General features: G+C 44.2%; 1 protein-coding gene across 3 annotated transcripts in view; it reads right to left on the bottom strand.

The window, feature by feature from the left end:
- KCNG4 (potassium voltage-gated channel modifier subfamily G member 4) overlaps positions 1-24,234 on the bottom strand; it is an 84,251-nt gene that overhangs the window by 49,799 nt on the left and 10,218 nt on the right. For 2 of the 3 annotated variants that reach the window (XM_083752934.1, XM_083752935.1), the window contains exon 3: positions 17,542-20,319. In XM_083752934.1, coding sequence (XP_083609060.1) covers positions 19,537-20,319 — 783 coding nt within the window. In that variant the 3' untranslated portion in view covers positions 17,542-19,536. Of the gene's footprint in view, positions 1-17,541; positions 20,320-24,234 lie in introns of those variants that run through there. The other variant, XR_014567507.1, reaches the window with a different exon arrangement.

The following is a 24,234-nucleotide window of genomic DNA, read 5'->3' as shown; positions in this document are numbered from 1 at the left end:
CCTTTGATATTTCTTTCTCTTTTATTTTTTAACTGTTTAATAACATTGACCTTCATTCAACTGACAGTCATCATCTAGTCCTGGAGGTGTCACAACATCTTTTGTCAATCTTCTTGAAGCAGGTGAAATATATGGAGAAATTGGATAGACAGAAGGTGTCCTGCCGCTCTCATAATATAGAATCCATGGGATAATCCAAAGCATCTGAAGAGATTCAGGACAGACTAAAGGAAGGACGCCTCAACATGGCACATATTTAAACTATGGAATTCTCTTGCACAAGGCGTATTGATGGCCTCTAGCTTGGATGGCTTTAAAAGATGATTAGACAAATCAACACAGGATGAGGCTATCAGTGACTACTAGCCACAGTGACTAGGTTCTACCTCCACTGTCAGAGGCAATATGTTTCTGAATACTAGTTACTGGGAATCGCAGGTGGAGAGAGGGCTATTGTGCTCCAGCTTTAGGGCTTCCCATAGGCATCTGGTTGGCCACCATGGGTGGCATTCAACTACGTTTTACTCAGAGTAGAGCTACTGAAACTAATGGGCCTAACTTAGTTGTGTTCATTAATTTAAGTGGGCCTACTTTGAGTAAAATCTAGTTAAATTCCACCCTGTGGAAACAGGAGGTTGGACTAGATGGGCCAAGGTTGTCTTATGTAACAGGAGGAATCAGCCTGCAAAGATAGGACTCACAATGCTAAACTTCCTCACAGGAGCCTGGTCTTTGACATATTTGTCAGCTTTGTGTAAATGAACGTCCCACTCTGGGGTTAAGAGATTTTATGGTGCTGATGGTGGTTTTGAAAATAGCAGCTGTTTTGAAAATTAGATTTCTGATAACAAAAAAGGTGCAAATGAGTGGATCCTACAGATTGCATCACACTTTTTGTTTTCTTTTTTAAACATAGGACCTCAGTTTTTTCTTGCTCTGAAACCTGCAGGGTATAAAATAATGCAACTTTGGCTTCCTGAATGTGTCGAAGTAATTCTGAGGCCTGAACATGTTGTCCCCTTTCTCTCCTGACAGCAATTAGCTCTTGTAAAATCTCTCACATGTGCTCAGAATTTGTAAGGGGATTTAATTCTTGGGTTCCTGCTGTGAGACCTACTGCGAGTTCTTCCCTCAGCCACTCTGAAGACTCTCAAGGTCAGCCGAGTCTAGAATTGCTGTGCTGAGGCAAAATGTCCACTCTACTCTGTTGACAGAGGCTGCAAAAATTGGGGAGGTTTGGATTTCAGCAATGATGGGGGAGGGAGCGAACAGGCATAAAACATGGAGACTGGATCATTAGGGCAAATGGGGCACTGCCCCTCCAACCTGAGTCTGTATTTTGCCAGCACTCATTTGCCTTGCCTTCTTGCTTACAGCCTGTCCAGAGGGTAGCCCTGCCTATCAGTTTCCACCTCCTCCTCCTCAGTCTCAGTCTTGCCCTTGTAGAGCTCAGCAAGGAGGACAGCGGAGGCAAAACTAGAATAGAGGCAGATTTAGGGGAGCGAGACCAGTTCGCCTGCACTGGGCGCTGAATGGAAAAGGCGCTGCAGGAGGCACCGCAACAATGACTTAGAACAGAAGACGAGAGGTGGGGAGCAAATGTTGGCATCACACAGGGTGTCGCTGAAATTTGAAAGCCCAAATGCCACTGCCACTGTCACCTGTCTGTCCCCTCCCACCACCTGGCGGTCAGGTGGACCAGTGTTGGAAGTTTGAATGCAACTCTGCTTTTAGAAGAGGGGTTTGCATGGGTTAAAACAATAGGGTTTGGGACCTCCAGATTCCCAGTCCATCTCTTGCTCTTCCTTGCTTTAAACCCATGATTCCCAATGTGGGGCACATCCCCACAGGGGTGCAATTTGATTTTTAAGGTGGGCAATTCGAGAACGAGTTATTAACAATGAATGGCCTTTTAGGCTTCCTCCATGTGAATAGGAGTTCACTTTTTGAATAATAAGAATTATATGTCATGTGGGGTGTTTTTAAGAGAAGCTTAGGTGAGGAGGTGGGTGGCACTGTGGGTTAAACCACAGAGCCTAGGACTTGCCAATCAGAAGGTCGGCGATTCGAATCCCCGCAACGGGGTGAGTTCCTGTTGCTTGGTCCCTGCTCCTGTCAACCTAAAAGGTAAAGGTACCCCTGCCCGTACGGGCCAGTCTTGCCAGACTCTGGGGTTGTGCGCCCATCTCACTCAAGAGGCCAGGGGCCAGCGCTGTCCGAAGACACTTCCGGGTCACGTGGCCAGAGTGACATCGCTGCTCCGGCAAGCCAGAGCTGCACACGGAAACGCCGTTTACCTTCCCACTAGAAAGCGGTCCCTATTTATCTACTTGCACCTGAGGGTGCTTTCGAACTGCTAGGTTGGCAGGCGCTGGGACCGAGCAACGGGAGCTCACCCCGCCGCGGGGATTCGAACCGCCGACCTTTCGATCGGCAAGCCCTAGGCGCTGAGGCTTTTACCCACAGCGCCACCCACGTCCCCCTGCCAACCTAGCAGGGCCTAATTAATTTCAGTGGGCCTATTCTTGCATTGCAGGGGTTGGACTAGATAACTCTTGGTCCTCCCAACTCTACATTTCTCTATGATTCTATTCTGAGCAGCTTTGTGTTCATCTGACATTAGGAAAATGATCTCACCTTTACTGAACTCCGTATGGAGGTACTGATAAGTTTTTGAACCCCAGAATTTCAGAGTATGCTGTGAACTATGAATTTGTCGAAGCATAAATCTCCATGGAATCATTACTGTTAAAGTCACAAAGCTTCAGTTTGGTCCAAAGGGGAAACTTAGAGACAGCTGAAAAAGTTCTGCTGTTATTTCCATTGGATATTCAGCCTGCAGGGAGATTTTCTAGGTACCATCTGTGCCGTGCTATGCAAAGGATCAGGAGGCATTGATCAAATGCTATAGGAGCATCAGGCACAAAGCTCATTTGCTAGCATTCTGTTCGATGCGATAATTGCTTTTCAAACTTCATTAACAGGAAAGGGCAAATTACCAAAAAGTTCCTTACAAACTCAAGGAAAAGAATTTTCTGGGCTTGTGGTTTAGTCTTCAATGGCAATCCAAAATTGCCAAAGACAGATCACTGCTAGGTGGTGTGTTGGGGTGGGTGTTAGAAAGAATAAGAAGGAACTAATGGAGCTATCAATTTGTGATCCCACAAAGCAGCCTTCCCCAACCTGCTGCCCTCGAGACCATTGGTTCCCAAACCTTCCCCCCACCCCTCATCTCCCACTTGAACATTTCTGAGGGTCTTGGTGGAGCACTTAATGATTTTACCACCTGTTGCAGTAGTTCTAATTCCATAGTAGTGATGCAATAAAATGTAAAACAAGAAATAAAAGCAAAATAAATACAATTAAAAATCAATATGAATTTTCAATGTGATGGATGTGCCATTGCTCATCTTCAATGACAAATCCACAGACACAGACCACAGATTGGAAACCCCTTTAGATATTGTTGGGCTACAACTCCCATCAACCTGACTACTAGTCTCCTGTTTCCCTGGATGGTGGCTAGAGATTAGTGTGTGATGAAACTAGGCTTCTGTACAAAAATAAAACTTGCATTCATTGCTTTGCCACTTTTGTTTCTGGCCCCAGGGAGCTTACATTCTCTGATCTAATATTTTTCCTCTTTCTTAATCATCACAATAATTATTAGCATTTGTATGGCTGTTTCAGTGGGACGCAGGTGGCGCTGTGGGTAAAAGCCTCAGCGCCTAGGGCTTGCCGATCGAAAGGTCGACGGTTCGAATCCCTGCGGCGGGGTGCGCTCCCGTCGTTCGGTCCCAGCGCCTGCCAACCTAGCAGTTCGAAAGCACCCCCGGGTGCAAGTAGATAAATAGGGACCGCTTACTAGCGGGAAGGTAAACAGCGTTTCCGTGTGCGGCTCTGGCTCTGGCCACGTGACCCGGAAGTGTCTCCGGACAGCGCTGGCCCCTGGCCTCTTAAGTGAGATGGGCGCACAACCCCAGAGTCTGGCAAGACTGGCCCGTACGGGCAGGGGTACCTTTACCTTATGGCTGTTTCAAGTATACAAAGCACTTCCTCTGCATTATCTGGTTGCAACCCTTACAGTTTTATAAGTGTGCTATTACTCCCATATTTCAGATGTGAGGGGGACACAACTGAGGCTGAGAGCAAGGGGCTTGTGGAAGGGAATGCATGGCAGAGATGAGATTTGAGCCGTCTCTGGTTCTTCATGATTCATAACTCAGCCAATATGTTGCCCCATATCCTGCTGTTGTTATGAGTAACAATAATGTGGCAGAAATGTACCTTGGTCCCCCATCTCCCAGCTAGGAAATCTAAGAAAGGGGGCAGGGAGAGAGGAAAGAGCTTGCTACAACACCATACAAATAAGTCACCACATAAATCTGTTATATGATACAGACCAGTGTGATAGCAGGGCATAACTTTTTAAAGCTGAGAGCCTTTCCTGATTAATTATTTCCTTTCCAGAGGGCATCTCATTGAAGTTGCAAGAAAGTCACAATTTGGCAGGTTTAATTAAAAGCTTCTGCTCTCCCTCTCCCCCCTCCCCTCTCTTTCCCTCTCTCCACCTCCCCAACTAGAGTAATGAGTGGAAATTTTATCCTGCAAGCTTAAAGCAGACAATGATCAGGATTCCTGGGCAATGTGTAAGCCTAGAATTCTGAATCTGAATCATCCACAGTTCAAGATCACAAGGCTGTTGGGGGGATATCTGGGGTGTGTGTGTTGCAAGTGAAAAGACAGGGCTACATTGGGTGAATACATGGAGGGTGGGTGAAAGAAGCTCCTACTATGGTTTTGCTTTATATTTTAGGTAAGCAATGGGGAACCTTCGTTTCTCCAGATGTCATCAAACTCCAGCTCCTATCAGCCCCAGCCAATAATCAGGGCTGATGCTATTTGTAGTCCAACAATGGGCTCATCCACAGTTCCACTTGTCTTGGGCCTAGAATGCATGGGTCTGAACAGTTTTGCACTTATCCTGTGCTTTCTTGGCACAGGTCCACATGGTTTTCTGTTTGCCCCACCGCTTTCCCCAGGAAAGTGCTGAATTGACTCAAACGTCCATCTGTGGAAAAGCCAATTGACATTTGCTCCAATTCAGCTGTAAATATTGGGTTTTCCTGGTGGAAAGTGGCAGGACAAGTGGCAATCTGGATGAGCCCAGTGTCTAGAGGGCACTTCATTGGCTACCTCTATGTCAGGAAATGGATTGTAGGAAACAATGGCACAAAGCAGCCTTCTCCAAACAGGTGCCTTCCAGGTGTTACTAAACTTATCAGCTCCAGCCAGCACAGACAATGATTGGAAATGATGGGTTGTAGTTCTGTAACATCTGGAGGGCCACAGGTTCCCATCCCTGTTTCAGATGAACACATATATTCTTTCTAAGGTGCATTGAAGTCTTTTAAAATTGGCTTTAACCTTCCCAGCAATGTTTGTGGGAAGAATATACTATATACTATTGAAACTTGCAGTTCTGTGTTAATTAGATGATTAAACAGATGATAAGCTGTGGTGATTGATGAGTATGTGGACTAATCACCCCCGCTCTCCCTCTCCCCCCCCTCTTTTTTGCAGTTCTTGCATTTGGGGTTAATAAGTCACACCAGGAGAAAAGACCCATATCCCACAATGTGGAGGGTACAATGATGTTATTAAGCCCTGACTGATAAAGTTAAGAAGATTCAACCTTATCTCATTAATTAGCTGAGTGCCCTTAGCCTTAACATTTGGCACATGTAAGGGCCTCAATCCTGAGAGATGCTGAATGCCCTTGATTTCCATGTTGCTCCAGATTTCCAGGAACCGACATTGCTCAGGTTTTCCAGGATTTGTTCAGGAGTAGACCCATACCTGCATTTAAATATTATTGAAATGAAAATATGAGTAAGAATATATAGCTCTGTATAACATCATCTTGATCTCCTTTGTGGATTTTTTCTTTCTGTTGCTGGGGGTTGTGGGTTCCATACTCTGCTGCATACTAAATAAGCACCTAAGTTGCAAATTCTAAATGCTGTTCCATAGTGATTGAAACAGCTCCAGGAGGTTCTGGGGACAAAGTGAGAAAATAATGTGTCAAAGTAAGAAGGTGAAGGACATCACGTTAAAGGTATCCTGTAGTAGACTAGCCCTTTCTTTAGAAGCTCAGTCATTTCACTCATTCTGTTTCTATGGATCATTCTAACATTATTTTGATTATCAATGAAATTGCCAAACTCGTACCAACACGGATCTGAGTGGTACTCTAGTGTAGGCCATTTCCTGAAGGTGTTTTTATGGCAGACACGGTTCTTTACTACGAAAATATTCTTATACATCACCCACAACCATTACCAGTAGAAATAAATTATTGCACCGAGTTATGATGCAGTTACCCATCTTCCTATCCTTACATAAACTCTTAATCTTTTTATTTTAAAAAATGCTATTCTCGTCCAGTCCTTGAGAATACAGAATGTCACGGTCATTTTGCTTGAAATAATCCTGCTTTTCAATAACAGAAAAAGTCCTAAACTTTTCTTGCTCATTTGCTAATTGCAGGTGCCCACTGGAAGAATCTGGGTTGAGTATTTCATCTGATATGAGTGATAAAAATAGAATACATGAATCATTCCAGTACTTTAAATTCACAGGAGCAGCGGGTTTTTTTCCCCTTCCTTGAAGAGCTCTGAAAGGATTCGTTGGCATTTCCGTTGCTCCTGACAGACAAAGCTGAATGCATTTAATTATAAGAAATAATTTGTCTTTGTGTGTGGAGGCGAATAGCTAATTCTGCCCCCTCCCTTTGCTACTCTTGTCAATGTGGGCCCTCTTCAATAATGTTTCCTTGAAAGAACTTGCAAATAAAAAGGTATTTATTTGTAGCATTCAAAATATGTATTTGTTGTATTTAAAAATAATAAAAGCCAAATGGTAAAGCTGTGCTGCAACAAACAAACAAACAAACAAACAAACAAACAAACAAACAAACCATAATCAGCTTAGGTTCAGAAAATAGTGGCCAAAATTATCAAGGGGGTGGAGCAACTCCCCTATGAGGAAAGATTGCACCATTTGGGACATTTAGTTTAGAGAAAAGGCAAATTTGTGCATTTCTCTTAATATGTGCATTTTTGCAAGCATCCCCCTCCTCCCATAATTCATCTTTGGTATATTAGTTTCACTAATATGTGTGTTTTTGTTCCCAGTCTCCCCTAATAAAGTCGTCGTCTTCTTCTTCTTCTTCTTCTTCTTCTTCTTCTTCTTCTTCTTCTTCTTCTTCTTCTTCTTCTCCTCCTCCTCCTCCTCCTCCTCCTCTTCTTCTTCTTCTTCTTCTTCTTCTTCTTCTTCTTCTTCTTCATTTTTTGGTTGGAGAACTGCATTCCTAAGTTTGGAGAAGTGAGAAATTTCCAAGGATAGCTGTGCTTCCATTTGTGTATTGATTCAGGAACCATAATTTAGATCCATGTTAAAATGTAAATTCAGCCCCATCCCTGACAGGCAAGTTGTCCAGAACCCAGAAAAGCAAGGAGGCGGCTGCACAGGAAGAGGGATGGCAAAGACATTTGGAAGACCCTGCCCTGCTCTATAGAAGTGCAACTACCCCTACTGTAGGGGTTCTGACATTGCAGGAACAATTTATGGAGGGAAGATCAAGATTGTGTGCAAGTCAAAAATTAACTCACAAACCTATCCACCCTGGGGAATTGCATCCCCACTCAACACCACTGTGAAGGCCTTTTGGTCTCAATGGGAAAGTATGGTGCTTAGGAATGACATATTGTACAGACGTTGGGTAGAGCCAACTGGGACTGAGTATAGGTGGCAGCTGAACATGCCTACAGAAGGAAGTGAGGATGCTATGCCATGTTGCTTGAACTGCTGGGGTGGCCCATGTCCTGAACCTTTTGAGACCAAAAACATAATCAACTGGGGGGGGGGATCTTTGCTGGCCTTACCCTCATTTATTTAACTGCATTTATACCCCACCTTTCCTCCAATGAACTCAAGGCAGCATACATACCAGTAATTTTCCTCCTCCCCAATTTGTCCTCCCAACAACCCTGTGGGTAGGTTAGGCTGAGAGGCAATGACTGGCCCAAGGTCACCCAGTGAGTTCCATGGCTGAGTGTGGATTTCAATCCTGGTCTCCCAGGTCTGAGTCCCACATTCTATAACCGCTACATGAAACTGGCTCTGCCCAATCTTCCTAGTCTTCATTTCCAAGGGCGCTGCTTTTGTACTGTCACTCACATACAATGTCTGATTTAGATGCAGATGCCACTCTCTCCTGAGCTAGGGCTGCCTGCAAGGCCAGGCCCAAAGCAGCCATAGCCATTAAGAGCCTTACTGAAGAGTCATGATTGTTGGCTCACATTGCCAGTTGGAGGCAAACTATTGTTCTTTGAAAGAACAACAAAAGTAGTCTGCCTCTCCACCTTCCTCCATTTTAAAAAATCACTATTTACAATCACCAGGGGTGTTGTTACATGGATAACTACCAGTGAAGAATGCTAGTAAATGTCAGATTAACAGCTGCAGGAAGCAGCTGGAATGCATGCCGTATACCAAGCGGTATTAAATCTCCCACCTATGTTCTGAAAAATCAAGACTGAAAAAACTTCTCAGGAATATACAGATTATCTCATTTTATCTAGAAAAACAAATTAGTTCCTGCTTCTCCTTTTGGGATTTATCCATGGGTCCAGCTTGTATTTGGATAAAACTATCTAAACTCTGCTAGGATTTCATAAACACAGCAATGGAAAACCCTGAAAAATCTAAATTTGTCATTGTGGCATAAGAATAGTAGCTTTCTTGTGGTTAGGTGAATGGGGGCCCTTCCGATGGTACAGCCACAATATAGAAATGTACATCAAAAAGTTGATTTCACAGCAATAGATTGGAGGAGAGAACAGCAGCAAGAATTTAATATTGGCTTTAAACCCTTGCTATACAACCTGGAAAATCTTTTTTGTTTGTTTGTTTGTTTGTTTTGTTCCTGGCTGAATGACTATGCTTTCCATAGAGATTAGCTTATGTGCTGTTATTAGGAATGCACTGATTCAGTTTTTCAGATGATTGGAAGATTAAAATCGGCATAATCTGCACAAAAAAGTAGGACACTGTTCTTTGCTTCTCATTAAGAGAGAAATAGTAAAAGGAAAAAGGAAAAAAATCAGTAAAGTCTTGGTTTTGCAATCTAGCTAAATGGGAAAGATCCTCAATTTCACTGTCCTGCTCAGGTGCCCCCCACTAAGTAAATATCATTTTCGTATTGCAGGTGTACCTTTGGAAGGGCAGATTTCAGTCATGTTTTTATAGATGTTGAATGGGCAGGGTAGGCATAGGGTAAGATATATTCAGAAGGCAAGTCAATTTTCACTAGTGCAGCCAGTGTCAAGCTCCTTGGTTGGGTGGGGGCAGGGGAAGTCACTCTGGATGATTCCCTGAGTCTCTTCCAATTCTTGAGATCCTATACACAAAAGGGGTTGAAAGCTGATGGAGAATTCTTAAGTGCCTTCATCAGTATCCTAAAAGAACGGGCCAGGCTGCAAGAGCCTACAACTAACTGATGTTGCCCACTGGACTAATGGCTGGGCCTTCCCCCTTCACCTAACAGCCACGTGGTGAGAACAATAGGAGCTTAGTTGTTGTGGGTTGAGTAGAAAACAGGCTGAGAACTCATTGACATCCAATTTTGGAAGATTCAGGACAGATACTTCTTCATGCAGTGCATAGTTAAAACTATGGAACTCTCTCCCACAGGAGGCAATGATGGCCACCAACTGGGTTGGCTTTAAAAGAGAATTGGACAACTTCATGGATGAGAGGACTATCAGTGGCTACCAACAATGACTGACATGCTCTGCCTCCACAGTTGGAGGAAGAAATGCTTCGGAATGCCAGTTGCCGAAACCACAAGAGGGAAGAGGGCTCTTGTGCTCAGGTCCTGCTTATGAGGTTCCCACATGCATCTCCTTGGCTACTTCAAGAACAGAATGCTGGAGTCGATGGGCCATTGGCCTGATCCAGTAGGCTCCTATTATGTTCTTATGTGGAGCTGGACACAGAGACATTCATTGCTCTGTGCTGGGTCCAAGGTTGTGACTCACGGAGAAGCATGGTCTTTCAGCGTGTTAATGCTGTGAACCCCTCCATTCTATGTTCAGATTATATATTGGTGTAAATAAAAACCACATATCCTAAAGAGAGCACACTCTCTACTGACCTCCATTCCAAGAAAATCAAACTCTGAGTAAGCACCTGGAACCTCTGGAGTCCCTCGCTGCTCAGTGTTTGGGGCAGCATGTAGCAATATTTTCATGGTATTAATTCAAAGCATTCTTGTGTGTACACAGCACTTTTGTGGCAGTAAGATATTACACCTATCCTTTAAGGCAGGGGGGATTTTCTTTTGAGATTTGTATCTGGAGGGCGCCAGGTTGGGGAAAGCTGGATCAGGCCATGGGAATTCCTACACAATAATTTCATCCCAATCAGGTTCTGCCAGGCTGCACTAACTGAACTTTTGAGTCAGAACAAAGGCAAACAGTTTACCATCAGGGAAATATAAAATACCGAGATAAAAATCAAAAGCTCAATTGATTTCATTATCTAGGATTTCAGGCTACTTTAAAACTCAGGAATTTGGGGGATTAAATTCTGACCTTCCCCTTTCCTTCTCCTGAGGCTTAGATTGGCAGCAGCGTGCATGAATTTCCTCCTGACCCACTTCTCTAGGAGTTTTGCAGGATATGGTTTTGTTTAATTTTCCTACTTTCAAAGATTTATTTTCTCCCTACTGAAAAAAAAAAAACAGTATCTCACCTGTACAATCACAGTATCTCACAGTACAGGACATAGTTGTGTATTTTGTGTTCTCCTTTTGTATTTTTATGTTGCAAACTGCTCTGTTATCTTCAGATGAAGGGTGATATGCAAATTCAATATGAATAAAAATAAATAAATAAATAAATAAATAAATAAATTTAATACTGCATTTATGAACATAAGAAGCTGCCCTATACTGAGTCAGATTGCTGATCCATCTAGCTCAGTGTTGCCTACACTGACTGGCAGCTGTTCTCCATGGTTTCAGACATGGAGTCTTTCCTAGCCCTACCTGGAGATGCTGGGGATTAAACCTGGGACCTTCTGCATGCAAAGCAGATGCTCTGCCACCGAGCCACAGGCTTCCCCCACATTCTGCTAAGCAACCTATCTTGGCAGGTCTAGTAAATATCATAGTAAACAGTAAACTAAATACCTGAAGATGGACTTTGCATTTTGAGGGTTACGTAGGAACAAAGGACCTGAGTGTAAGTTGCTTGTTTTTCCCAGCAGCTGGCTTTCTGCCTCCAACAGAAGAGGTAAAACATAGTCATTGTGGCTAGTAATTTCTCATTGACTGTGGCTTGTTAGGGAGGAACAAGCTACAATTCCTGATCCAGATACTGGTTTCTCTATGCTGTTTGCACTAGGGAAGAGCAAAGTATAATAAGGAGGAGAGGCAGGTTGCGGAGAATGCAACAAATTACATGCAAATACAGCCACAGGGCTCTAGAATTTTTTTTGGGGGGGATACAGAATAAAATAGATACCATAGGGTATACAGCACTAGTAGCACATTACCAGCCTGATAGCTCCTACTGTAAAAATGCTATTACTGTGAAACCTCCATGATTCAAGGCAGGTATGCTTAATAGCAAGCCTGGGTGATGCTTTGGTTCCTTTGGGAGACAATTTAAAGCTGATTTACCTTTTGTTCTTTCTTCCCCAACTTTAAATGAGGTAGCTCAATCCAGCACTATATATTGGCCAGTTTTACAACTTGGCAATGCTTCGCTGCGCCTTTCAAGAGGCTGGATTTTGCTACATTAGTCACGGGATAACAATCCTGTTCAGAAATGCAGTCAAAAGTTTTTTACTCTGTCATCAAGAACGTTTCATTCAGTCTCGCACCTCCCTCCTCTTCACTCAATCTCCTCTAGTCTGCAGTTTCCTATCAACAGCACCTTATCTAGCTCTGAAATTAGCTGTCATCCTTTTAATTTCAGTACTTATACTTGTGAAGTAGGTATCATAATTTATCCATACTAGAGTCTCTGCATCGATTGTATTCAGTTGGCCATAGATTTGCCTACTATTAAAGAATCTTTGTAGAGAGTTGGGTCAAATAATTAGTTCCAAGGTCTGAGCAGATGTTATAAAATAATCAATGAGAGCTCTTCAGTGTCCTCAGTGTTCAAGCACAAAAGATGTCTACACTGCTCCTAACATGTGTAGGTGGAAATTGTAAGATTTGTGCACCGCAAGATCTGTGGTAAATGGATTATGCAATTCCACTCTTCATTTATTGGAATGGACACCCGCAGGTTCCACTCCTATATAGATATTATAATCAATTTGCATTCAGGTAGGTAGCCGTGTTGCCAAATATTTGCAACAGTCTGACGCAGTCGAAATGAATGAAAAAATTGTCCAGCAGGCACCTTAGAGACCAACTAAGTTTGTTCTGGGTGTATCTGAAGAAATGTGCATGCACACAAAAGCTTATACCCAGAACAAACGTAGTTGGTCTCTAAGGTGCTAAGGGACATGGGTGGCACTGTGGGTTAAACCACGGAGCCTAGGGCTTGCTGATCAGAAGCTCAGTGGTTTGAATCCCCACGACGGGGTGAGCTCCCGTTGCTCGGTCCGTGCTCCTGCCAACCTAGCAGTTCGAAAGCATGTCAAAGTGCAAGATAAATAGATGGATAAATAGGTACCACTCCAGCGGGAAGATAAACGGCGTTTCTGTGTGCTGCTCTGGTTCACCAGAAGCTGCTTAGTCATGCTGGCCACATGACCCGGAAGCTGTACGCTGGCTCCCTTGGCCAATAAAGCAAGATGAGCACCGCAACCCCAGAGTCGTCCGCAATTGGACCTAATGGTCAGGTGTCCCTTTACCTTTAAGGTGCTACTGGACAACCAATTTGCAGATACTGGACATTCCAAAGGGGTGGGGGGCACAGACCCACCCCACACACATTGATTATAGTAACTGCACAGGGCTAAAGCAAAGCTTTATTGAATTGAGTATCATGTTGTGCTGGGACTTTGCTGGGGAAGTGGTAGCAGTTGCAAGAGTCTCTTAAGGCAAGAATGGGCAAATCAAAACCATGGTCAGCTCCCAGTTTTTCCTGCTGCCTGAGATATTGACCATACCTATTGGCTGTACACCCTGGGACTGCTGCCTTTAAAGAGCCTGTAGCCAGTTCTGCATATGTGTGTTCCTCTGTGGTTGTAGAGCAGGAGAAGCTGCAGGGGACTCATCCAGAGAGACTGAGGATGATCTAAGAGCCACTCCCTCAAACTGAGATAGTGCAGGAGTGGCAGGCAAAGGCTAAGGAATGTGCAGGCACAATCAGCAAATGATGGCTCCCTTCCAAAAGCAGGGTTTGCAGGTGCCACTGAATAGCTGATCAGCCCTGCTACTGATCAGCCCTGCCACCACCAATCAGTTCTGCTACCATTACCCATACAGTTACCGGTAAAATCAAACTGCACAGGCAAAAACCAGACACTGCCAATCAACTGATCAACAGCAGCTGAAAACCCTACTTTTGGACAGGGAGTTGCATCTTTACCTGCATTGCACTTGGCACCATATATTACATCAGATATGCAGCAGGTGGGTGTGGTTTGGAGGAAATGACATTATGGGCCAAATTAGGTCTAATTACACCCTCAGGCCAGAGGTTTCTAACCACTACATTACATTGGCATTTTGTCAGTGCTTTCAGGCCAAACCCAGGAGATAAGGTAGACTTTGAGGCATGCAGGATCAAAGTTGTTTAAGTCAACTCTGTTCCCACTCTCCAATTTAAGATGTTGTAGAGACTTTGGGGAGGACTTCATTGGCTTTAAAAAATATGGGGAAAGCATCCCTGAAGTTGATGCAACAAAAAGTGCCTTTAAGCTAAGTGAGGCTGCTTGCCAGGCACCTAAACTGCTCTTTTAATTAAATATGGTCATGAAATTATGTGAGCAGTGGTACTTGGCCGATCCAATATCTGCCAACGATAACTGCCTGTACCAGGCAGAATTAAATTACACAAGAAGAACTAAATGTTCCTTTCAACATATTGCTTCTTTCTGGAAGAAGAAAGGGGAAACAGCATGAAAGAGGGAATCTAAGAAAAGAAGCACCAGAGCACAGTCTGAACTCATTGAATGGAGGCTGATGGAATCAACATATTGAAAAGAAGCCAGAAACTCTAGTACAATGCTTTAGCCCCATTGAGATATTTCCTTCTGACACCATTCATGCTTATTTCTTGTTGGTCATGATAAATAGGGGCAAACTACTTGCCATATTGATTGGATGTTGGCAATTAACTTGGACATTTTATTTAATTTACGTAACTGCTGCACATTTTCAGTAAGTGATAAGAACCTAAGAAGAGCCCAGCTGGATCAGAGCAGTGTCCCCTCTCCTCCAGCATCCTGTTCTTAAAGTGGCCAAACTGGATGCCTGTGGGAAACTCACAAGCAGGACTTGAGCACAAGAGCACTCTCCCATCCTGTGATTTCCAGCAAGTAGTATTCAGAAGCATTACTGCCTCCAACTGTGAAAGGCAGAGCATAGTCATTGTGGCTAGTAGCCATTGATAGCCTTCTTCTCCATTAATTCATCTAATCCTTTTTCAAAGCTATCCAAGTTGGTGGCCTTCACAGTCTCCTACGATCCACTCACCATTATTTCCCCCAGTGCTTCTCAGCTGACAGAAGAAGAAGGCTGGATTGCAGGGGGGGAAAGCATTTGGAGAGTGAGTATCTTCTTCATCATGAGATGGGACTGCATTACTGTGAGCGAGTCAACAGCCTCCAACACATCACAGATGAAAATAGAGACCCACTTGTGTAACACTCCTGTTTCCATGCCAAGGAGACTGGCTGAAACCCCCACACCCTTACTCATTGCTGAAGTTGCTGTGTTCATTTCCTCTGCGGTAGCCTGCTCTCTTTGCTAGCTTAAAAGCCAAGAGGCTGTTTGTTCTTTTTATTAAAGATATGCCAGAAAAACAAAATGGCTCAACAATCTGTTATCAAAAAAGAAAAGAAAGAAGAGATTCAAACAACATGTGAAATGGCAGGCTGTGTGCTGCCTACCACCTTGATGTTCACGCACTGTACATGAGTGTGCTTTGGAGACAAGATGCATCATTTCCCAGGGAAGAGGTCTTAGATAAGTCACTCTCTGCCTTATTCCCCCCGTCTGCAGTATGGCGACACTTACTTTACAGCAGAGCTGGGAAACCTGTGCCTCTCCAGAAATTGTTGTACTAGAACTCCCATCATCTCTGGCCATTAGCCATACTGGCAGAGGCTGATGGGAGTTGGAGTCCAGCAATATCTGGAGGGCAGCAGTTTCCCCAAACTTCTGTTATGGAGTTGCTGCAAAGATTCTAAGAAAAAAATGCAGATGGAACACTTCAAACAATTGAAAGCATGGTATGAAATGTTAATATTATTGAAAAGCCTTCATCTAGGACATTTATTTCCTTTACAATGCAAGATGTTATCACAGTTCAGATAAACAAGGCATTTTTTTTTTAAAATTCTTTCTTCATTATCTCAACAAATTATATGTTAGAAAAATTGTTTGCTAGTGTGAAAAGTTTACGGAGGGCAGGCTGCATGTCAAAGCGCTCTCTATTATTTTCTTCCTTAAACCCGAGTGCTAAGCAAGTCATTTGTGGTGCAGTCCTTGTACAGATACAGATCAGTTGACTGCAGGAGGTTTAAAAGCTACCGCATATGGGTGTTTTGTGCCTTTGGCTTCAAGGATGCAGAAATGCATCATCGAGAGCTCTTTGATATGCTCAGTGCTCAGCATTTTATAAATGGCCAAGATATATAAGTTCTATGTGAACCCGTTCCAGTGCTTTGATGTCACGGATGGCTGTAAAGGGCATTGGAAAGTCAGAGGCAACTACAAAGAGCCTGTACAGCTGAAATAAGCAAAAGTGTCCCGCTGCTGCCCCTTTCTGTCTCTCCCAAAATGGGGGCCTTGTTGTAGTTTGTCACTCATTTAATCAACATGATGTGAAAGTTGGCGGAGGGCTTAGGGTGCCATCCGCCAAATGCTCCTACTGCACACATGCCCTTCATTGGGCTTGGGCAGGACTCTTGCGCCATCAACAATGGAACTGGAATCAGCTGAGATGTCAACTGCCAACTATCAGAGAAGAGTCAAGAGCTGAGGAACTGTAAAGCCAGAAAGGGGAGCCTGTGGTCCTCCAGGGGCTGTTGGGCAACAACATGCATGCCCATTGGCCATGCTGGCTGGGGTTAGTGAGAGTTGGCGTTCAACAATATCTGCCTAGGAAGATATATCTAGGAAGTTGCCATATCCCAAGTCAGTCCAATGGCCCATCTTAGCTCAGCTTTGTCTACAAGGAGTGGCAGAGGATTTCAGGCTTAGAGGTCTCCCCTAGCCCTACTTCAAGATGCCAGGAACTAAACCTGGGACCTTCTGTATATAAGTCAAGATATTTGCCCTTGAACTGTGACCACTTTCCCAGGGCCACGGGTATCCCTATACCTGCTGTAAAGATTTCCTGCCTTCTCCTCCTGGGCTTTCTGGGGCTTTGTAGATGACACAAGAGCTGTAGACCACAAGCTTTGCATTCAGCTTCAGTCTCTAGTATCATTAGTTAAAGCAGGGGTTGTCAACCTGGTCCCTACCACCCATTAGTGGGCATTTCAGGATTCTAGGTGGGCAGTAGGGGGTTCTAAAGCACAAGCTGAATCCTCCTTCCATCAAGCACTGGTGGGCAGTAAGGAAATTTTACCATCAAGAAAAATGCATTAGTTGGTGGTAGGTATAAAAAAGGTTGACTACCGCTGAGTTAAAGGATTGTAGGAAGCTGGGCTGACCTTGGAAATCCTCTGCCAGTCAGAGCCAGGGCTGACCCAATACATTTTGCCGTCTGAGATGAATGGCAAGAAAGCAGTCCTCCAAGGCTCAAGTCCATGTTACAAAGCCAACTAGACTGGTAGCTGAATCCTATTTCAGCACTGATGACCGGACAGCACCCACCACAGCAGTAGGCTAGCTGTGAACTACAGTGCAAGACATGTAGCACACAACTCTATTCTTCAACATTTATGGCACCTGAGCAGCTACCCCCTTCAGCCTAATGGTAGGGATGCCTCTATCAATGAAGACATGACTGGACTAGATGGAACAATAATTTGACTTGCAATAAGGCAGGCATCATTGTATGATTGGTGCCTGATCTAGCTCTTGGATATAAGTTCTGTGTAAAGTCCTCTTAACCAGAGTGACTGCTGGTAAAATTTACAAATTGGTGCCTGGTGCAGTGTAATTTTTTCTCCCTCTCCCCAGGACTGGATCAAGACATTAAGTCAAGGCGCATAGTACCAAAGGCTAGCCAAGTTATTTTGGCATTTGAGGCAGGAAATCCTACAAGCTCCTCTCCCTTTCCTGGCACTAATAAAACAAATGAAACAACTAATCATTTGCTGCCCTTTCCTGACAGCCAAAATCAGCTGTTTCAGGTGGCCGCCTCATTCTGCCTAATGGAAGGACTGGCCTTCCATAAAAAATGGAATTTGGTTCAGCCAATGATGTTGATTGGCAGCAGGTTCAGGACAGGATCAAGAAAGGACTTATTCACATGGCATGCCATTAATTTATGGGCAATTGGACAAATGATTGGAGACTAAGCTTTCAATCAGAGGGTGTTAGCCGCGATAGACTCTCCAGTTAGTATGCCACCAAATAACAACTGGGGTGTGAGAGCAGGAAAAGGAGATGGCTTCTCGGCTTCTCTGGTGGACCACACTGAGTAACAGAATGCAAGACTGGATAGACTTTTGGTATGATCCAACAGGATCTGTCTTGCATTCTTGTGTAACCTCTCTTGGACTCATGGATGGGAAATCTCAGGCCTGGGAGTCAAATGCACCACCCCTCTCTGTCTAGCCCTTGGTATTCTTCCCAGGTCAAACACCCCTCCCTAACAACAACTCCCTACAGCCCCTGTTTTGCACTCTCCTTGAGTGTGTTTGCCTGGCCAGAATGTATCCTTGAATTCTGAGCATGCTTCCCACTTGCCTGGATGGAGGGGTGCACATGTGCGTAAAAACTAGCCTGCTATACCAAGTCAAAATTTCCATTTATGCTTATGCCTTCTTTTGCACCTGGGCCCACCCACCTATGGCATGTGGCCCCCAGATGGTTGCCCACCAGAAAATATGGCTTCTGGGCTATGTTCACCACTCCAGTTCTAACTGCACATGTTCAGTCTCTTTACAGTGCTATCATGCATGTGTCCACTCAGGAGTAAGTCCCATTCAGTTAAATGGGGCTTACTCCCAGGAAAGTGGGTCAGGATAGCTTACTTTTATTGCACTGTGGGCTGCCTATCCTGTGATATGAATGGTACCTCGTGTACTAACCTAACAATGGAGTGTCTTTCTCTCCATGTCTATTTGGTTGGCATGATGTTTCCACTTGCCTTGATTACTGGACTTTGCAACTCTTGAGATTGGGAACTATGATAATGTGCATACTTATTTTTGGGAAGGTGAGATCTGTGTGATGCTGTGCACTCATTTTAAACATGAAACACAATCTCTGGTTTGCAGGGAAAGGTCAAAAGTCAATATCCAAAAAGTCTTTCAAGGCATTCCAGGGTCTTGTTCATTTGGTTTGCTCATTATCGTTCTCCCTTAATGTAAGGAAGCCTTTCATGAAGAGTGCCATCTTGCTCAGCTAGCCTTCATGATGGGTTAGTTGTCTCATGCTTATACCTGGTGAAAAGATGCATCACCACCTATCCTAGGGGTAGGGGATACCTCTCTATCTAGCTCTCAAAATGCTCCCCTCTCTGTCCCTCACACACTCCACACCAACCCACTCCACACACCCCTGAAGTGCTTTTACCTGGCCAAAATATGCCCTTTAACTTTGATAAAGCCTCTAGTTTCTCCTGGTAGATATGTGCACATGTAGAAACCTTTGGCTTTTGCATGATTGGAACACAGCCTATTGTACAGAGGCAAAGAGTCACACAACTGTTGTTCCGTCCACTATTGCACCCGGCCCTGTTCACCCTTGTCTCTGTCTCCACCTACTTTTTGCCCTGGCCCCACCCACCCCTGGCATGTGGCCTCCAGGAGGTCTCCTATGAAGGAACATGGTCCTTGGGCTGAAAAAAGGGTTTCCCACCCCTGATCTAGACTAGGGCCACAGCTTGGTGTTTGTCTCGCTCAGCCTGTAAGCCAGACTCCTACGTGGGGCTCCTAACATCATCAGCACTCTTTAGTACCCCAGACCCTCCCTGCTATTGCTGGCACTGCCTGAGCATTGTTTGTTACTGTTCTCAGCAATGTGCTTTAAGCTTCACCCGGGCAGACTTTTGCAGAAGCAATTGCATTTGAAAATGGCGAATTGCAAGCCTTGGGCTAACTGCTTTGCTTTGTGCATTACAGTACACAGATTATTATTATTATTTTGCAGCAGGATGTTCATTATCCTTTGTAGATGTACTTGATGGGTGAGCCAGTTGCATCCGTAGTGAAGCTTTCACTCTCGTTCAGTGTGTCACTCTCACCAGAAGTGTTGGCGTTCTTTAGCCTCATGATTCGGGACTGTAGACGCTCATGCTCCCTCCTCAGCTCAGAGTAGGAGTGGGAGAATGTGTGGAATATGGAGGTGGCTGGGAAAGCCATAATGAGTATCCCACTCAGGATGCTGCTTAGGGCAACCATCTGGCCCGGGACGCTCCTGGGTACCATATCCCCATAGCCCACTGTAGTCATAGAGATGATAGCCCACCAGTAAGAGGCAGGGATGCTGGTAAACTCCAGGATCTTCCCAGATTCGTTCTCTGCAAGGTAGACCAGGGGGGAAAAGAGGGTGACGGCTACACACAGGAAGAGCAAGAGCAGGCCAAACTCTCTTGCGCTCCTCCGGACGGTGAGGCCCAAAGTCTGCAATCCTAAAGAGTGCCTAGCAAGGCGCATGACATACAGTATCCTCAAGGCACGTAAGACCCGTAGCACCAAGCCCACCTTCTCGAGGTACGAGCTCCCGCTCGGCCTGCTGTCTTTCTCAGTGGGCTCGTCATCCAGCACAATGAGGGATGCATAATATGGGGAGATGGCCAAGAAGTCGATGATGTTCAGAGGACCTTTGAAAAACTGACATTTGCTCTTGGCCTGGATGAATCGGAGGCAGAACTCCAGGGAGAACCAAGCCACGCAGATGGTCTCAATGATGAAGATGTAATAGCACTTTTGGGAACATTCGCCCTGCATACGGAAGGGGACAAGAAAGAGGTCAGAATGAATGGACGTCTCTCTCCGTTAAAAAAAATAAATCAGAAAAATTCAACAGAGGTTGTAATGTACACCGTGTGTGTTACCCAGTCCTAGTGATGAGGGAGAAGCTTTGTTTGCATTTTAATGAGAAGCTATCTCATTCACATTTCTTGAATTCTTGCAACCCAGAAAACATAGATATCCTTTGAAATTCACACTTCTCTGAATTTTATGGCACAGTTCTTCAACACAACAATGTGGCAAAAATACATTATATTAGAGGGGAATGTGTATATAATGTCAGTTCCCAGGGCTCCCCAATTCCCAGGGCTCCCAAAACTCAGAGTAGATAATAAACATCTCTTGATCTCATGACTCACCCTCCTACCAGCCATCTGCTACATTTGGATCTTTACATGACTCTCCTTCTGGGAAAATGCCTGCATATAAAAGGGATATAGGAACAACCCATTTTACCTTGTTATTATTTATTATAGATGTATTAGGCCACCAGTTCAGCAGCTTCCCATGTGCTGTGATCCCTGCCACTTCCTATGAGTCTCAGTAGCCACCATTGCTCATACAACCCACAATCTGACAGCGCTTTTTGTTGATATATATTGGATGTTTTCTTTCTATTAGTTGTGGATGCTGATGTGGCCCTTGTCTTTAAGGCAATGAAGTTGTGATGCATGCATGTAACACAGAAATAATTTTCAAAAGGTGCAAGTGGCTGAATGATTTATGGAAGGCACTTTGTGACTAACCAGTGTTTGTAACTGACCAGCTAATTTGGTGAAGTTGCAAACCCATTGAATCCAGCTTCTAACAAGAGGTGGCTTGTGATAATTCCTTGCCTAGAAAAAAGGCGGGCGGGGGAGGAACCTTCTACCATTTAGGCATTTTGTATCTGCCTTGTCCTCAACCCTCTTACAAGCGAGAGCTGTTCAAATCCCCTGACTGCATTGCTGCCATGAGGATTGCTGAGTCACTTTTCCTGCATTGCTGCTTTTGTTTGAATATTTAAGCCCAGGCTCTAGTTAAATCAAACTGTCCAAGGTGAGAACTTGAGAACAGAAATGGAAAAAATTAAGTACCTCCAATAGGTCACTTTGGCCTTTGAATATGTGGTCGTAAGCCAATATCATTTAACCACAAAGGCTTTTGTGGGCAACCCTGAATCCCTCCTCTTCATTGAATAATGAATCTGGATAGGCTCAGAGAGAATTCTAACATTTCCTTATGGATCACTGAGAAGGTATTCTTCAGTCATACCATTTAACAGCAAAGGTTATTCAACAGCGCTGTGCCAAAAATGTCTCCTGCAGGCCCCCCCCCCCTCCTGCACTGGTCTCCATCAAGTTAATGAGAAAAGAAATTGCATTTGGAAATTATCAATGGGGAGAGAACATTTTGGTGAAATTCTCAAGGATGGGGGGTCTCTTTGTGTGTGTGTGTGTGTGTGTGTGTGTGTGTGAGAATTCATGTTCATGTATATGTGCACTGACCTTTCTTTTGAGGTGGTCAGGTGGTGCCTGTGAGAGTCCTCTCTCTCTTGTTCTACAAATCATTGCACCAGGGTTTTTTGCTCTGCAACCTTCCCTGGTTCCTTCACTTTTAATCAAAGCCCACAAGAAGGCATCATAAAGGAGCTCCTTTCACAGGGCTTTTTCAGATCAGGAAGTGTGGGAAGCTGGGGAGGGTGCAGAGAACTGGGGAAATGGGTAGAAATGGGATGAAAGAAAACACACTCACACATACCTTGCCCATCTTGAGGTTCTAAAGAAACTTAAGAGAATGAGGCAGACAAATGGAAGCCTCTTTTATAGATGAAAACCTCTGAGAAATGGGTGTTACAGATTTCAGCATAGCACTATTATACAACTGCCTCCTCCAAAGAATGTGTGGCTATGAATTTGAAGTGGTACTAGCCCATATATATGTGATAGAGATATGAGTAAGTAGGTAAGGCCAGAAGGGCAGATATTTCAAAGATACATGAGAGACCTTGTTGTGTAGCAACTAGCATGCTTGACTATGACCAGATAGACTTGGCTTCAAATCCCCACATTACCAGGACACTTGCTAGATGATCATGGACCAGTCAATGTCTCTCTAAGACTAGTGCAGTGGTACCTCAGGTTACATACACTTCAGGTTACATACACTTCAGGTTACAGACTCCGATAACCCAGAAATAGTACCTCGGGTTAAGAACTTTGCTTCGGAGTGAGAACAGAAATCGCGTGGTGGCAGTGCGGCAGCAGCGGGAGGCCCCATTAGCTAAAGTGGTGCTTCAGGTTAAGAACAGTTTCAGGTTAAGTACGGACCTACGGAACGAATTAAGTATGTAACCAGAGGTACCACTGTAACAAGTCCACCTTACAGGACTGTTGGCTAAAGTCCAAAGGACTATGTGCGCTGCCCCGAGATCCTTGGATAAACAATAGGATGAAACTTCAGCACATGGTTCTGCAACGAGACGGTCAGCAGTGCTATACATCACTGACAGCAAGCACCCAATGATGCTCACCTGGAATGCAATCCCTGAGCAATACAGAGGTCAACAGTCTCAATACAGATGTGTTCCTGACCTTGATAACTACCCTCTGAACATACAACAAATGTCATTTGTAGGCAAAGAAGAAAGGGTTTGGTTTTGAAACTTAACAAGTATCTTCCTCCCCAACCCTGGTCACCAAGACTGTTTTGGAATGCTCTTCCAGAATTTCACACGTTTTGTAATAGCAGCACATGCTAAGATCCAAAAAAAATAATGGCTGATGGAGAATTGGCATGGCACCAGCCAATATGTTACTAAATGGTGATTACAGGAGCAGGATGAGACTGGATGGTTTAACCATCTGTGACCAAAGATAGTAGAGAGGCAAAATCGACTTTCCATTCATTTTATGGTCTCATCCTCATGTACAAGCTGGAATGTGTACAGAGAAGGGCAACCAAAATGATCAAGGGTCTGGAAATCAAGCCTTATGAGGAACGGTTGAAGGCACTGAGTATGTTTAGCCTGTTAAAGAGGAGACTGAGAGGAGATTTGATAGCCATCTTCAAATATCTAAGGGGCTGCCACATGGAGGATGGAGAAAGCTTATTTTCTCCTGCTCCAGAGGCTGGGACCTGCACAAATCCCACCTAAATATCCAATTCCCTCAACCATTCCTCAAACAGAATAAAATAGAGAAACCATAACAATACAACCATTAGTAACTGTGTCATGGTATAAAATTCCAGATATAGAAAGCACAATTATAAGTTTGCTTAAATTAGTCCCCAGTGCAGCATCACAATATTTAGCCACCCTGGAAGAGGAGGAAGCTTTCTGATCTGAAAGGAGTAAAAAGGCATAAAATGCATCCAATCATCCTGGGACTCCCATAAAAGGGATTCAGAAAAATCTTATGTACATTCTAATAAAAGGAACAGTACATAAGAACCAGATATATTGGTTCTACCTCTCCAGATTCACAGAGGCATTTACATTGACAAGAGGATATTTTCCAGAACCTCCCCTCCAGCACTACTGATGGAAGAACATTTAAATGCACCAAAGTAAAGGCATTGTAAATGCACCAAAGTAAAGAGCCACTGCCAGTCAATGCCAGTCAATGTAGATAGTAATGATCTAGATGGACAAATTGGTCTGACTTGGGATAATAATGATCTAGATGGACAAATTGGTCTGACTTGGGATAAAGCAGTTTAGGAACGTAAGAACAGATCCTTCTCATCAAGGCATCTGGTTGGCCACTGTGAGACCACGAATAGATGGGTCTTTGGTCTGATCCTGCGGGACTCTTCTTACGTTCTTAAAACCTTGCTGTGGCAAATTTCAACTCCCAATAAGCAGTGAAATGGGGTCTTTGGTTGTTTCATTTGGGATGCATT

Source organism: Podarcis gaigeae, assembly GCF_964106915.1.
Source record: "Podarcis gaigeae genome assembly, chromosome: 8".
Lineage (NCBI taxonomy): Eukaryota > Metazoa > Chordata > Lepidosauria > Squamata > Lacertidae > Podarcis > Podarcis gaigeae.
This window is presented reverse-complemented; position numbering and strand designations above follow the sequence as displayed.